General features: G+C 46.7%; 1 protein-coding gene across 2 annotated transcripts in view; it reads right to left on the bottom strand.

Annotated features, from left to right (window-relative positions):
- Positions 1–9,268, bottom strand: part of C2CD2 (C2 calcium dependent domain containing 2) — a 56,592-nt gene extending 47,324 nt beyond the window's left edge. Inside the window, exons 1-2 of one of the 2 annotated variants that reach the window (XM_006130532.3) lie at positions 8,071–9,263; positions 4,054–4,152 (exon numbers count right to left, since the gene is read on the bottom strand). In XM_006130532.3, the coding sequence (XP_006130594.3) occupies positions 4,054–4,152; positions 8,071–8,340 (369 nt within the window). In that variant the 5' untranslated portion in view covers positions 8,341–9,263. Of the gene's footprint in view, positions 1–4,053; positions 4,153–8,070 lie in introns of both variants that reach the window. The other variant, XM_075912186.1, reaches the window with a different exon arrangement.
- Between the last annotated feature and the right edge of the window lie 6,399 nt (positions 9,269–15,667).

Here is a 15,667-nt window from a genome sequence, read left to right on the forward strand (position 1 = left end):
TTCTCCTCAGGAGTTCAGAGGAAGAGGATATCAAATACCTCAATCTCGTTTTAAGATTAGCAGATTGCCTTCTGTGTGTTTCTCTCCCCCCCCCTCCCCGCAAAGGGATTTAAAGCTCCAAGCCCTACAACTGTGCTATCCTCTGCCACCAGCCTTTAACAGCATTGCTCAATTCCCTCAACCAATTTACACGAGCCACTCAAGTGGCACAGCTGCAATAGCCGAGTAGCTGAATAGGCCCCTCAAGGACAGGCTGCAAAGCCCATTTGAAAACCAAAGCTTTCCTTTCCCTAAGCCACTTCCTCTCCACCTTCCACCACCTAAGGCAATTTTTGGAGTATGAAGAATTTATCAAGGAGCCAATGTCAATGTTTTAAAGGAAGAGGAGGGAGACTTTTGATAACAGCTTAAAAACAAAATAAGTTTCAAAACCTGCTCTTGCCTCAGCCAAAACCTTATGCACCAAATTCCTGACAAGACAGGGAAAACACCCCAAAGCACAAAACTTTTGCTGCCAAGTAATAAGCCTTCAGGAAATAGATGATGCTAATGGAAATGCTGACCAAGTCACTGCAAGTACTTCTGAAAACAAATCACTTCATTCTATAGGTCCAAGTCATATTTTAAAACTGATTTTGTAACTGAGGGCATGTCTGGACTACGCGCAGCTTCCGAAAGAAGATATACAAATTTGATTCAAATTTGCATTATCTTCTTCCTTTTTTTCCCCCCCCAGAAGAGGGTTTTTTCCCCCCTGGAAGAGGAGGTTTACAGGGAATTTTCAAAAAAAGGGTTTTTCCTCCCCGATATTTGGCCCCATGTAGACGGGCCAAATATTGGAAAAGCCTCTTCCGGGAAAAAAAATGGAAGAAAATATGCAAATTCAAGCTGAATTTGCATATCTTCTTTCAGAAGCCGCACATAGTCTAGACATGCCCTCAATAGAGGCTTGGTCACCTTAACTTGTCACACTTTACATGGTTCAGTTTGCAACCACACGGCCATTTTTCTGCCATTATAACCATGTTTGTTTGCCCATGGCTAGCATGCTGTCTAATCATCAGTACATCCTGAGAAATGCACCAATTCCTTAGATTTTAAGTTCTTCAAGAAAGGAAGAGTGTGTTGGGGTAGGTTTGCATAATGCCTTGCCTCATGGGGTCCAGAACCTACATAGTGTGTTTGTGCCTACTGCAATAAGAAACAATATTCTGTACAGCTATCCACCAATACCTCAGAAGGAGATACAATGCCCAAGTAGACTTGTGTACAGAGTAGATCCAGCAGCATGTGAATTTTTAGACACTCAGACAAAGAGAGCTGAGAGGAAGAGGAACTAATCACACACACACACACACACACACACACACACACACACACACACACACACACACACACACACACACACACACACACACACACACACACACCAAAAAAGAACCCCCATTATGCATAATGCATTTATTTTACTGACATTGTCCTTTCACTCCAATTCTTCTGTTTCATCTACTGTTGAGTTTTGTCTTCATCCTAGTTGAGAGCTCTGATAAAGGCATGGTGTATTTTTAAATTACGTTTGTAAAGCACCCAGCATAATGGAGCCCTGATCCTTGGCTGAGGTCTCTAGATGCTCTTGTAATACAATCATAAATAAAAGGATGCCAAAACTGAAGAAAACAAGAAGACAGCCATGTGCCAGCCATGGACTCTGGCAAGGGCAAAGTGCTTTTTGTTGCCATAGCATTGATAAACATGCAGGGCATTGTCACACATCAAATTTATAACCAGCTGTGCTAGTAACTAGTTACAAATTCAAGCTGAAAGTTGCAGTGTGGACTGGGCCTAAAAAAGGTTTCAGTTATAGAATTTCCCCTTCTAATTCAATATATTTGTACTAACAGACCAGTTCCAGAAACAGACACACACATAAGAGCTACTTATTTTCCATTAATTTACTATCAATGCTCTTCGGATCTGCAATTAAAATGTTCTACAGGAAAACTAGCCGAGTTTGCTAAGAGGAAGGAGGGGGACAACAACAACTTCATGCATTAAAAAAAAGAAAGAATCAGAGGATCTATCAAAGGGTTCCTTCTTTAATTTACAGCTATTGTACATTAAGGCAAGCAATACTTTTATTTTATGCAGGGCATGTCCTAAGCCAAGAGTAAAGAAATTCAGTTAAGGCTGAAGCCATTTCCATAAAGACACTGTCTTAATCATATAGGCAGGTTCAGCCCAGTCATGTTCATAGCTGACTTTTCCACCAAAATATTTCTCACAGGAAAACGTAAATTTGTCAACACCACAAACTTCACAGTTTCAACTGAACTTCCATCCGAAAGGTTTTTCAGATTAGGGATGTGAATATTTAACTAGTTAACTGGTAAGGACTGGAGCAACTCCCCACATCCACTGGCAGGGGGCTGCTCCAGCCCCGTGGAGGGCCTGCTGTGGACGGGGCTGTTCTCAGCGAGCTGGAACAGCCCCTGCTTGCTGTGGGCCTGGGTGCCCCTCAGGCAGGGGCTGCTCTGACCAAGACACCCGAGCAGCCCCTGCCTGTGGGACACTCTGGCCTGGCACAAGCAAGGACTGCTCGAGCCCAGCCGCAAGGGGGGTTGCTGCTTCAGTCGGGCTGGACTGGCCCCAGTCGGCCACCTGCCTTCTCCTTTAATCAGTTAACTGTTTAAACAATATGTTTATCCAGTTCACCAATTAAATGGGATTTTACATCCCTATTTCAGATCCAGGTGGTGGTAGTTTGTTTTTTGGGGGTTTTTTTGGAGGTGAGGGGGGAGGAGGAGGAGAAAGGAGAGAAATGGAAGAGATCCATTTAGGCATTCACCTGGGATGTGAGAGACCCAGGTTCTAGAAGTACATCCCAGGGCAGGGCATGTTTCAGTTGGCATGGCAATCTTAACTTTAAATAACAAAGGATCTACTTTAGTGTCCCAAAGCAGCCATAAAACTAGCAGATCCAGCTTCTAGAGAATTCCACCTGTGCTGGGGAATCCTCAGGTGACTTGAAGCCACCATAAGAGCAATGGAGGTAGAGTAGCATAAACTGCTGGAGAAAAGGGAGCGGTGGATGGGCATCCTTGCAGTTAAGACTCCCATAACTTACTCTGTGGACTGACTCAGTTATCCACTAGCAGTAGTATTTGTATACCACTAACATTCAACTCTGAATGCAGCTCTGCCATGTCCAAGGCCCATACCTTCTTCCATTCAACCAAAAGCTTGTTATTTGCAACAATTACCAGTCAACCAACCCTCAAATCTGTGACCCCAAAGCCAGAGTACTTGAACTTACATGCACAGTTCACAGGACAGAGAGAAAGAATAGGAGAGTTGGTACTGTGCACCCTGAGAATCAGGCCACTTTGTACCAGGGGTCTAACTGTAGACGAAAAAAAACGTAGTCACTAGCTTCTACAATTTTTGTGCATCTCATGGAAAGAATGTACATATTCCAATGGCTACATTCTGTTTTAAATGCTGTGTGCTTCATAAAATAAGTGAAAAGTGTTCATATGAGAGTTCTACCTTAATACCTAAGGTGATTTTTGGCCCCATTAAAGACTAAAGAAAAAATCCCCATTGAATTCAATGGGGCCAAGATTTCACCCTTAGATTTTGAACCTACTTAACTATAATCAGATAAGAACAGGCCACATAAAATTTTTAATCAACAAAACAGAAGTGAGTAAGAGTTAAAAGTTTCTCCACAATGTTCCTTTCCTTCCTTATCTTAAGCAGACTTTAACAGTAATGGAGTAGGAAATAATGGGGAAAAAGTTTGGCCATATGACCTTGACAATGCATAAAATAAGCTCAGTTTTGTGAACATTTGTAGTCGCCCAGAAGCACACTCAAACTCATCATCTCAAGTAAATACAGTACAAATTTACAATAGTCTAACTCTGAAAATCCATTCCCAACCATAACAAGAGCTTAGTATTTTAAAAAGGCGTAATGGTTGTAATCCATTAAGAGAAAATACTAAAGAAATGTTTACTCTACTAAGAGAATCTACTAAGAGAAAACATTTACCTTTTCCCAGGCTGACTTCACAACACTTACAACTCGTCTAACTACTAGCTCCAGTGGCTGAGGAGTTGTGTCTTCTTCAAATGTAAGCAACAATGAATCCTGAGAAACAAGTAACATGTTTTAAGTAAAGTATTTTCATTTGTGTCACATTGTCAATATAGTTTCTGAATCCATTAGGTAATAGAATGTATACATTTATATATATACAAAATCGTGGGATTTTATTAATCCTATTCACTATAATCCATTACATAATACAAGGAACAGCCCAGAAAACCTATGCTTAATTTCATTCTCATAAGGACTGATCCTGACTAATCTTGACGGCAGTGGGAAGTGAAGGCATCATCATCAAAGGTAGTTCTGTTGAATTCAAAGAAGCTATTTTCACAGCTACTATAATATAAATATTTTCAACTGTTTTCAGGATGTGGCCTAACAACATACTGTAGGGAACTTATACAGCTGCATGAGCTGTCTGGTATCTTTTCATTTTGGAATAATCTAGGGCTGTCAAGCAATTAATTGTGTAACTAATCACAATTAAATTTTTTAATCACGTGCGTGCTTCCTTTGAAATGAGGCAGCGCTGCATGGAGCCCGGGATCAGCTAGAGTCTCCAGCTGACCCCGGGCTCCATGCAGCACTGGCCCTTTGAAGCGCCGCTGTGGCACATCAAAGGGGTAGCACAACACGGTGTCCAGCTGATCCTGGACTCCGTGTTGCACTGCCCTTTGGTAACGCTGCCCTGGTGCCGGCCTCAAAGGGGTAGCACATTAGAAGTGCCCAACTGATCCCTGGATCCATGTTGCACTGCCCGGAGAGGCGCTTCAAAGGGGCAGCGCAGCTATCCAACAAGCAAATGCTTATCAAACAGTCAGTCGACTAGTCGATTTCCTCCCCTCCCCTTTGCTGCCTCTATGATATAGAGGCAGCAAAAGGGGGGGGGGGGGAGAAGGGAAGGGGTACTTCAAGGTGGCAGAGCCGCACAGCTGACCCTGGGTTTTGCGTGGCATTTCCCCAGAACCTGGGGTCAGCTGGGGAGTGCCCAGCTGACCCCGGGCTCCACGGCTGCCCCTTTAAAATGCCACCTCCTCGCACGTTTCAAAGGAGCAGCCCTGAAGCCTGGGGTCAGCTGGGAACTCTCCAGCTGATCCCAGGCTCCGCGCAGCATTTCTCCATTTCTGGAGCAATGCTGCATGGAGCCCAGGATCAGTTGGGGAGTCTCCACCTGACCCCAGACTCCATAGCCCCATTGAAACAAGTGGAGGTGGCATTTCTAAAAGGCAGCCACCTCACAGCTGAGCCGGGGATCAGCTGCGCGGTGGCTACCCCTTAGAAATGCCACCTCCTCGTGTTTCAAAGGGGGCAGTGGAGCCTAGGGTCAGCAGGGGAGTCTCCAGCTGATCCTGGGCTACATGTTGCTCTGCCCCTTTGAAGTGCTGCAGTGGCACTTCAAAGGGGCAGCACAGCATTAATGACTGCTATTAACATGTTCATCCTGGACTGTGTTAATTGCAGGCATTAATGCATGTCAATTGACAGCCCTAGAATAATCATTTGAAAGAAAGCTGTTTGAACATACAACTGTACTGTAGTTCCGCTAAGTATTAAAAACAAAACATCACATGCCTACGACACTGAGCAAAACAAGGGGGGGGAGAAAAAAAAAAAAAAAAGAGTATAATGTATATGTAATACACACAAAAGGAGGTGTGAGTGAGAAAGATCACTAACATCCACTGCTTTGTGAAGTCATGTTTTCAGAAACAACAGTAATTTTACTGATACTGTGTGCGCTCATTGGCAGCCACTACTGCATTAACAGACTTCCCAGGATAAGTTTTGCTTTGGTATATCTGTACACATGTAAGAATTTCATTAGCATTATGATGCTGACATTGTTCTTGAGCATTTGGGAACCTACTTGAGGGAGTAAAAATATGCTACAGTTGTCAGTTCATCAAAATTCATCAAAAGAAAAGGCAAGAGAGGGTGTGCCATACAGAAAGTAACATTGTCTCTGTTTGCCTATGTTGCTAATTTCCATCTCCTGAAACCTGTTCCCAATTTGTAACAATTCTTAAAATATTTATTTCTGCAGAACTCAATCCTTTCTTCTTTTATCATAACACCCATAGTTTTCTCACAGAGAGTTGGTATTGTAAGGGGACAACCAAGATATTTCCTACCCACCTTCCGCATTTAACAATAATGCCTGGAGAATTTTTAATTTTAAATTGAAATACACACAATCAATCCTTTATCCCCTTCTAATGCATATAACTAAATAGAAGGCACTGTAGGATTGCTTAAAAATAATAAATTGCTAAACAAAAGAACACTGGCTTGGAGTAATGGTGCTGAAGAACACATAAAAAAAACCCTACACAGAAACATAACATTTCCCAGATTATTGGAACTGGCTATTTGCATCAACATAGGAAAGGTTCAATTCTCAGTCCAAGAAATTTAGTTGTTATGGCCTCTTTAGACCCAGAATTTTGTTTTTATGTCCTTCACAAATAGATATGGGAAGAAAGAGAAAAAAGTAGATCATATGCTGTGTATGCCAATTCAGAAAGGTGTTTTTTTTTTTTAAAGTTGTATATAAAATTCAAACATAAATTGTATGACTGACATAAGGGCAACCATAATCTTATTTTACTCTCCTCAAGGCTAAGATCTGCCAGGCAAACAAAAATAAGTTAACAGAAGTAAACATCAAAAATATTGAATGTGTGCAAAAACATAAATGAGAGAGGCTGGAACTGAGATTTCCCGAGAGTTCTACAGACTTATTTCCCCCTCTGTATCTGGCTCATAATTGACAGAGTCATGTGACAAGTCAGGAAGTTTCTATTGTTTTTCTCTTCAAAAGGTACATAACAATGTTATCAATTGCATATGCAGAATCTATGTTGGTTGGCTGAGATGTCAGCAACACTTCCCCAGCACTTCTATCCATCTCCCTTTATAGATTTTAAAAAAAAAAGAAATAGTGGGTAGAACAGGAAAATCTCTAGATTTCATTATATCCATTCAGAATATCTTTGCTAATCTCATACTTATTTCTTGTTTTGGCAAAACTGGTAAATAGTGGGCAAAGCAAAGAAAGAGAAGTCATATCATAACATCCACTTTAACATAATAAAAATCAGGTAAACAGGTTTCATTAACAACTGTACATCAATTAGCATTTTTCAGTCCTCAAAAGACTTGATTCACAGTAAGCAAACAAAAGAATGAAACCAGAGTCTAGTGAGGTTCTGGCATGTTACTGTGATAGACAACACTTTTGTTCTGCTCTGGTGGCAGACTCCACAACCACAAGAGTGCTCTGCAGGGGAGGTGTAAGCCATATCAGCAGATATCCAGTTCACTGATACTTCATACCCCTGATTTCTACAGATATAATAGAAAGCAAAATGTGCCCTTGCATTTCCAAATTCATATGCATTTCCCCAAACAGATTTCCTTTTTTAATGGAATGACAGTTCAGTAGAGTGAATGGATTCATACCGATTTTTGAGGGAGAGGAAAGGACAGATTTTAGTTTAAAGCTTCCCGAAGGCAACTATAATAAACAGAGAGTAAAACGTCAACATTTGAAAAGGGGGGGGGGGGGAGAGGCGTAACACTGTAGTTTTAAAAATATGAGACTCAATTTTGAAATTACTCTTCAGAACTTTAACCTATACAAAAGTGCAGAAATAAAAGCCACAACAGTATTTGAAATACACATTTGATCTTTTTGGAACAAGGTACATAAGGTCATTTCCCTTCACTGTCTTTCTTCCAGTGTCACGCCGATTTGAAATTCCATTCGACTCAGCAGGGTGACACCCCCATGAAATAGGACTGGAGAAAAGAGATCTATTGAAAACCATGTGATCTCCAGGAACACATGCTTGCAAGAAGTGCAGACACCCATGCTGCGGTAACACAGCCGATTGCAACGTCGTTTCCAATGCAAGCACTGCACGGGTTTGTTGTCCAATCTACAAGGTCACTTACCCCTCTGACTTTGGCTTCTGCGTTTAGGGCTGTTATCCAAGCTTTCTGCCACTGGCTCCTCCAGCTGTTCAGAGACAGCACCCAGGCCAACAGGGTGTCATTTCCCTGCAACAGTTCATCCGACCGCGGCGGCGGCGCCCTTGTACAGTTTCGCCGAGCGAGCAGCGCGTACTGCACCAGGTAGACGGCCAGCGTGACCAGCGCAGCCACAAACAGCGTGACCAGGATACCCCACTGGAGCCCAGCCGCCCAATCCGCCGGCCCGGCCATGGCTGCACATAACCGGCGAGCTGCCTCTGCCCGGGCCCAGCTCCCTCCCCTCGCCGGGGGGAGAAAAGTTCAAGGCATTGGCTTCTCCCGCGCGCCCTGCGCCGGTCGCCCCCTTTGCAACCAAACGCAGGGGACTGAGCCGAATGCGGCCCCCGCCGCAGCCCAGAGGAAAGGGAAGCGACGGCCCGTCCCAGCCCGCAGGGGCCGCTGCGCTCCCGCGCCCCGCTAAGGCCCCCCTCGCCGGCAGCCTGCGCCGCTGCGTCCTGTGCGCGCTGCCCAGCCGGGCTCTGCGGGGGCCCTTGCCGGGCCAGGCCGGGCGGGCATGGCGCTGGGCAGGACCAGAGCCCCGCCCGCCCCCTCTCCCGGGCTCCGCCCCCTGGCTCCAACCTGGAGCCGGTGCTCGCCGCTGCTTCCACAGCCCGGCCACCTCACAGGCTCCTTAAAGGCGCAGCGGCGGCGCCCGCCCGCCCAGACCTTGCAAACACCCAGGCGCCGACGCCAGCCCGGCAGGGAGCTGCAGCCTCCTCCCAAGTGCCTGGGTAACAGAGGGGCGCGGGGGCTTCGAAGGGTCCCACAAGCGTGTAGGGATGGGCTGCAGGGTGTGGCTTGCGCCGCTTAGTAACAGCTGCCCCTCCTCCTGGCACGTGTGTCAGACACGGTCATTCTGGGAAGTCCCAGCATAATCACCATTGCTGTCTTCGGGCAGCCCCCACCCCTCGCCACAGCTGCCTGCCACGTTCCCACTGCAGCTCTTAAAACCAGCCTTCCGAAGCCGCCCCGCGGTAGTGACACTGGGGCCAGCTCCTTGGAATGAAATCATGTACGCGCACCCTCTTCCTCAGCGGGCCAGCCCAAGTCGAAAAACACTGGAGCCATTTGTCATGAGAGGAAAACATTAAAATCACACACAAAAACGACGGCTGAAATGTCGAACGCTGGAAACATTTCAACCAGCTCCTTATAAACTGGTTTAAGCTCCTCCCCCCCGCCAAAAAAGGATGTAAAAAAAGACTGAAAGATTGATCAGCCCTGGGCAGAATCAAGTACCACCAGGGCAAGATCAAAAAGGACAGTGCCTGCTCACAGACCTGCTTTGCCTTTGCAAGCCGTAGGGTAGTTTATGATGCAGGCTAAGGGTGTATGAGGGTCAGAGTCAGTGGGATCACAACTGAGACGAGATTCTTGGTATTATTTGTATTCCAGTAGCACATAGAGATCCCAACCAAGTTTAGGGCCCCAATGTGCTAGAAAACATACAAAATCATAATAATAGACAGTTGTTGCCAGCCATAGGCATGAGCAACACATTTCATTAGGGTGTGTACCCAAAGAATTTTTTTAAAATGTACTTTGACTCCCATTAGCCACACCACTGGCCCCTGTTAACCACACCCCCTGACTCTCATTGGCCACACCTCTGGAGGTAATGCTGTGGGGGCAAGATGGGCACATAACCAGAAGTAAAAGGTGTCATGTGACCCCCCCCCCAAGGCCTTTTCCCACCATCCTCCTACCAACAGGGATTAATTTGGCCCCCACCAACCCCCCCCCATGCAACTATCCTGCAGTTGCTTTAACCCAATGTGTGTGACATTAACTCGGGGGGCAGAGAGGCTGGGGGAAGTGTTCCCTCAGAATTTCCTCCCATGAGCAGAATGAATTTTGTGTTGTGCACCAGTACTGAGTTCATGTGGCTTGTTTGGATGTATCACTGTGGCACCCAAGTTATTAATAAATATCTCATAAACCTCTACCTTTTCCTTCTGCTGACATGTCTCCTCCCTTTGCTCCATCAGCTCCCCATGTGCCTGCTGCCCCCCCAACCCCTCACCTGCCTCTGCTGTCCTGACTCCTGCTCTTCTCACTGCTGTCAGCCCTCCTGAGACTTGCCCCCCTCCACCAGCCCTTCTCTGCCCGCTGTGCCCACTCCTCCAGTAGCCCCACTCTGATCATGTGAGCTACCCCTCCTCATCCCCTCTCCTAACACTTCCCTCTACACACCTGCCCTGCCTCTCTCCTCTGCTGCTGGTCCCTCCCCTGCAGGTGTCTGCCCTTCTGCTTCACCCCCAGAATCCCCTGGCACCTGCACCTTCCCTTAGCCCTACATCCTCCTGGTGCCTCCCTCTTCCCTCACTATCCCTGCCCCCTTTTTCCCTGGTGCCCACTCCCTCACCACCCTCTGTCCCCATTCCCCTCATGCCCGTGCCCTCACACATGGCTTGCTCCATCCCTGCCTTCCTCATGCCCACCCCTTCTTTCAAGCCTTCTCACAGCACCTCTCCCTTCCCCCTCTAGCCCCCAGTGCCCTTACCCTCTCCTCTCCCAGCATCACCCTGTCCCCCCTCCCACTGACACCTCCCCTCCTGCCCTTTTCCTCATTGTCTCCACTTGCCCCCCTGGCATTTATCTCTTCTCTACCCTGTCCCTTGGTGCCTTTCCTTTTCTTCTCCTGACCTGCCCCCTCCCCTCAGCACAAGCCCCTTCCTCTCCCACCCCTTCCTCTTATTTCCCCCCCTTCCTCTTCCATCCTCTCCGTTACCTTACCTTCGGCTTCTGCCTTCCTATTTGCAGGGATGGAGTCAGAGCTGGCCCAAGCTACAGGCCGGCTGGGCCCTAGCCCGGGGCACCTCAGGGGCACCACGCCGTGCTGCCGGGCCGGGTGGGGGCGCCCCCGGGTGCCTCAGGGGCACCGGGCCGTGCTTCTGGGCCACATGGTGCTGCCAGGCCAGGTGGGGCCCAGGGTGCAAAAATGGCTTGGGCTAGCCGGCCTGAGACATTAGGGTGTGCCTGGGCACACCCGGCACACCCTGTGCGCACGCCTATGTTGCCAGAGCAGTTTGTGTTCTAAATACATTAAGACTAGATGGGAGAAGCAGAGAACAGAAAGGTGAAGTGACTTGCCCAAGATCCTGTATGAGATGCAGGAACGGAACTTTTGGGCACAGATCTTGTGTTGTGTGTATGGGTCATGGCATTCTAAAAAAGCTGTTTTCGTGCTCTAAATTCTGACCTGAAGTTGGAGTATTTGGGGAAAAGGGGTTTCATTCCCCACCCCTGTTGCGTCAAGGTGACATTTGTTTTCCTGTTGGATTTGTAATTCTCCAGTTTTACAGTTTGCTTTTCTGTCCTAATTCCTACACAGTTTGATGGGATTTAATGACATATTCTGGTGCTTGCTTCCTCTTTGCACCATTTACACCAGGGCTACGTCTAGACTGGCATGATTTTCCGCAAATGCTTTTAACAGAAAAGTTTTTCCGTTAAAAGCATTTGCGGAAAAGAGCATCTAGATTGGCACGGACACTTTTGCGGAAAAGTGTCCGTGCCAATCTAGACGCGGTTTTGTGCAAGAAAGCCCCAATCGCCATTTTCGCCATTGGGGCTTTTTTGCACAAAACAGTTTTTAGCTGTCTACACTGGCCCTCTTGAGGAAATACATTTGCACAAGAGGGCTTTTTCCTGAATGGGAGCAGCAAAGTATTTGCGGAAGAACACTGACAATCTTACATGAGATTGTCAGTGTTCTTGCGCAAATTCAAGCGGCCAGTGTAGACAGCTGGCAAGTTTTTCCACAAAAGCAGCTGCTTTTGCGGAAAAACTTCCCAGTCTAGACGCAGCCCGGGGTGGAGAACCTTTTTTGGGTCGTGACTGCTGACCCACCGAAAAATCAGTTGGGGGCCACACAAAAGTAAGAAGCAAAAAACAAAACAAAACAAATCCTCAGTGATGTGGCCCCTGACTAAGAAGGAGAAAGACACTCTCCTCATTCCCTTCGCACACCAGAGCCGGGGGGGAAGGAGGGGAGGGAGAGGCAGGCTAATAGATTTTATGTGTTCCTACCCCACAGAGAGGCGGTAGAGGGCTGGAGTGCTAGTGTGGGCTCCCCAATGCTGGGGGGAGTCCCAAGCCTCAGGGGCCATATCTGGGCAAGTCAGGGCTGGCATCTGGCCCCAAGGCTTTATGTTCCCCACCCCCAATTTACACTAACTTTAGTAGAAGCCATTGTTTCCTCCAGCACTCACTCTGACTACATCTACCCTGGAGAATTAACAGTTCTTAATGGACCTGGTGGAAGGGAACCAATTTAACTCCCAGTGAATGAATGTGCCCACATTGGACATGGTGATTTGTGTTGTGAACCATTACAGTTTTGTTCCATGTCTTTGCTCCTGCTGTTCTAATTTGCTTTTGTTGCAATGCCTCCTGGATATTTGTCCTATAACTCTAAGCACATCTGCTGGAAGCGAGGGATTCTGAGAGATTTCAAAGGCCACCAATGCAGTATTGAATAGTACAGGTTGTACCTCCTTTAACCTGGACTATCTGGTCTGGCAGGACCACGGATGCTCCTAGACCACAGAGTCAAGTTATAAGGAGGTCAGGCCACAAAGCAGAATCAGTGGGCGCAATTCAGACAGAAGGCCCATGTTCAGGGAAGGGCGGGAGGCACAGCAGGGAGTTCTGGTCCCTGCTGCCAGGTGGTGGTAGGGGCTGGCAGCATCCAAGGAGCCCCAGCAGCTGCAGCAGCCATGGAGCTCTGGCAGCCACGGATCCCTGGCTCTGGCAGTCACAGAGCCCCAGCCCCAGCCCCAGCAACTGCTGGGCTCCAGCCTGGGGAGCTACAGCTGGGCAGGCAGCAGCAGGGCTTGGCTGGAGTCCTAGCCGAGGCCAGCATGGGCTATGTTGGGAAGAACCTCCCATCATTCGGCAAATCCCCTTGTTTAGGATAGGGATGTTAGCATCTAGTCGAATAGTCGACTAATCGATAAGCAGGAGCTTATCGATTAGCACTGTCAGCTAATTACTTTTCCCCTTTCCCCCTGTGGCTCTGCATTTTAAAGCCCAGGGAAGCCAGTGCACGAAGTCACTAGCTTGACCCCGACTCCACGGGTGTTTTCATTCTCACACACACAGCTGCAGTTCTGCATTATGAAGCCCAGGGAAGCTTTTGTGCAAAGTCGTTAGCACACTCCTGCTCCGCGGGTCTCTCAAGGTGTGATGAATGAAAAGAGACCAGCGGAGCAGCAGCCATGCTAGTGACTTTGTGTGAAGGCTTCCCTGGGCTTTACAATTCAGAGCTACAGCTGAGGAGGTTTTGCTATGAATTGGTGTGAGCCAAACTGAGCGCTACCATTGTCAACTAATTGAATAGTCAACAGAAAATCTATTGACTATTCGATTAGGGAAGTAATTGCATTTTAGCATGCCTAGTTCAGGACCAGTCAGGTCCCGAGGGTGCCAGGAGGTCCAACCTGTAGTGGGAGGGCTACTTGAACCATTGTCCATTTACTGTCCATCTAGTATTTAGAATAAAAAAATTGCTCTAGTGTAGACAAGTGCTTTAGTGAGAATAACTGACCCAGTCTATGTGGAACAGATGGAATGTAAATAAAGATATTGGACAGGACACAAATGGCCGACAGGTGCCCAACTTCCATTGATTTTCATTGCCCTTGAAAATCTCCCATTAGATTGATTGCTGTATTACTGGCAAACAACATTGGGAAGGGATGCCCCTCCCACTTCTCTATAACAGGTGCATTTTAGGATTAACACTCCCCAATAGAGAGAGTGGGCCAGGATAGCCTTCCCACTCATCCACTTCACATGTATGGAGTTTTTGGCAGGCGGGAAAGAGGGAAGTATGCAAGAGTTTACTATAAATTTTCTCTTCTGCCATCCCATGACAGAGGGAAGAATCAAGGCTCAACTATTCTTTCCTCCACCTGAAAATCCAGAACATCTCTATATTCTTTATGGCAGGGGAGTCAAGTTCATGGTGAGAAGAGAACTTAATTCTATGTTTAATAATGGTTCATGACCTAGGGTATAAATTCAGGAGTATACACTGAACAACACATTGATGACAATTGGAAGCTTGCACAGATATCAAGGAAAGATTATGGGTTTTATGCAGTAACTAAGTGTTTTGTTATTTGTTCAGTGCCTTATTGTCTCATTTATCTTCAATGTGCCTTTTTTGTTTTAAATATGTTCCCATTGGCATCTACTCCTGTTTCTGCTCTTTGTTTCTCTTTTTCCTCCATCTTCCTTTCTCCGTTTCTTCCTTTTCCCTTGACTTTGGGAGTCTCCTCTATTCTCTTGCATTCCCTTCTTCCCCGCAGCAGTTCTGAGTGTCCAACCCTGTGGGCTTCATTCCCATCCTCTTCCCAATCTACCCACTAAAGTGATCTGTGTTTAAATAGTTGATGTTGGCACTGAAGTGTTATTTAAAGCAGTGTTTCTCAACCGTTTTTTATCCCGGGATCCTTACACTTAAAGAGATAAACTAGTAGACCTCCAATTCCCCACCACTATTTTGTTGCTCATAATTTGTTCCTTTCACATTATATTAATAATTATCATGAAGATTATTGTTGAGAAATTATTTGATCAGATAAGCAAAACACAGAGCCAGTTAAGGTGCTGACAGTTTACTGGATACTAAGGCAAGAGTGGTTTTCAAATGGGAGGGGGCGGAGAGAGACATGTTTCTTTAAGGGAGCTCAGGGATAGAGTGCCAGCTTCACTCCTTGACTCACTTCAGTAGGCCACCCTGCTGAAATCTGGGGGTGGAGGCCCCAACAAAAAATGACCATGTCAGAGAGATCTTCCCCGTCCTCAGAAGGGGTTGCCTTACAATTGTTGACTCTAGGAGCAGGCAGCAGCTGGCCACCGACATACAGCACTGCTTTTGCTCTGCTGCGTCAGCATTTCAGGGAGAAGAGCCAAATGGAGGGCATAAATTCAGGAGCAGGGATGGACATGTGACCTCACATACCTCTCCCGCTCATTGCCTCCGGCTGCTGGCACATTTGTGGACCCCCTGGATTGTGTTGGGAGACCCTTATGGGTCTGTGGATGACAGGTTGAGAAACACTGTAAAATCTATATTCCAATCAGCTTTAGAGTATTACCAATGCTGCTAGACAATCAAAGCTGAGAGTCTGGAGAATCTAAGTAGGAAATAGGTCAGGGTGACCACATAAATAAATAACATGCTCGTGACCAAATGTTTGGTGCTCCTGCTCTGTGTCTTCTCCAGAATCAGATCTTTATCTTTCTGAGAAATCCTGCAGGTGGCAGCAGCCCTAGAATTAGAGGCTTTGCAGCCTCTGCTTCATGTACATGCTCTCAGGGGCTGTGTCTACACTGGCATGAATTTCCGGAAATGCTTAAAATGGAATACTATTCCGTTTTCAGTTTTTCTGGAAAAGGAGCGTCTACATTGGCAGGCTGCTTTTCCGGAAAAGCCCTTTTTCCGGAAAAGCGCCTGTGGCCAATGTAGACGCGCTTTTCCGGAAAAGAGCCCCGATCGCCATTTTCA

This window comes from Pelodiscus sinensis, chromosome 1 (genome assembly GCF_049634645.1).
Source record: "Pelodiscus sinensis isolate JC-2024 chromosome 1, ASM4963464v1, whole genome shotgun sequence".
Lineage (NCBI taxonomy): Eukaryota > Metazoa > Chordata > Testudines > Trionychidae > Pelodiscus > Pelodiscus sinensis.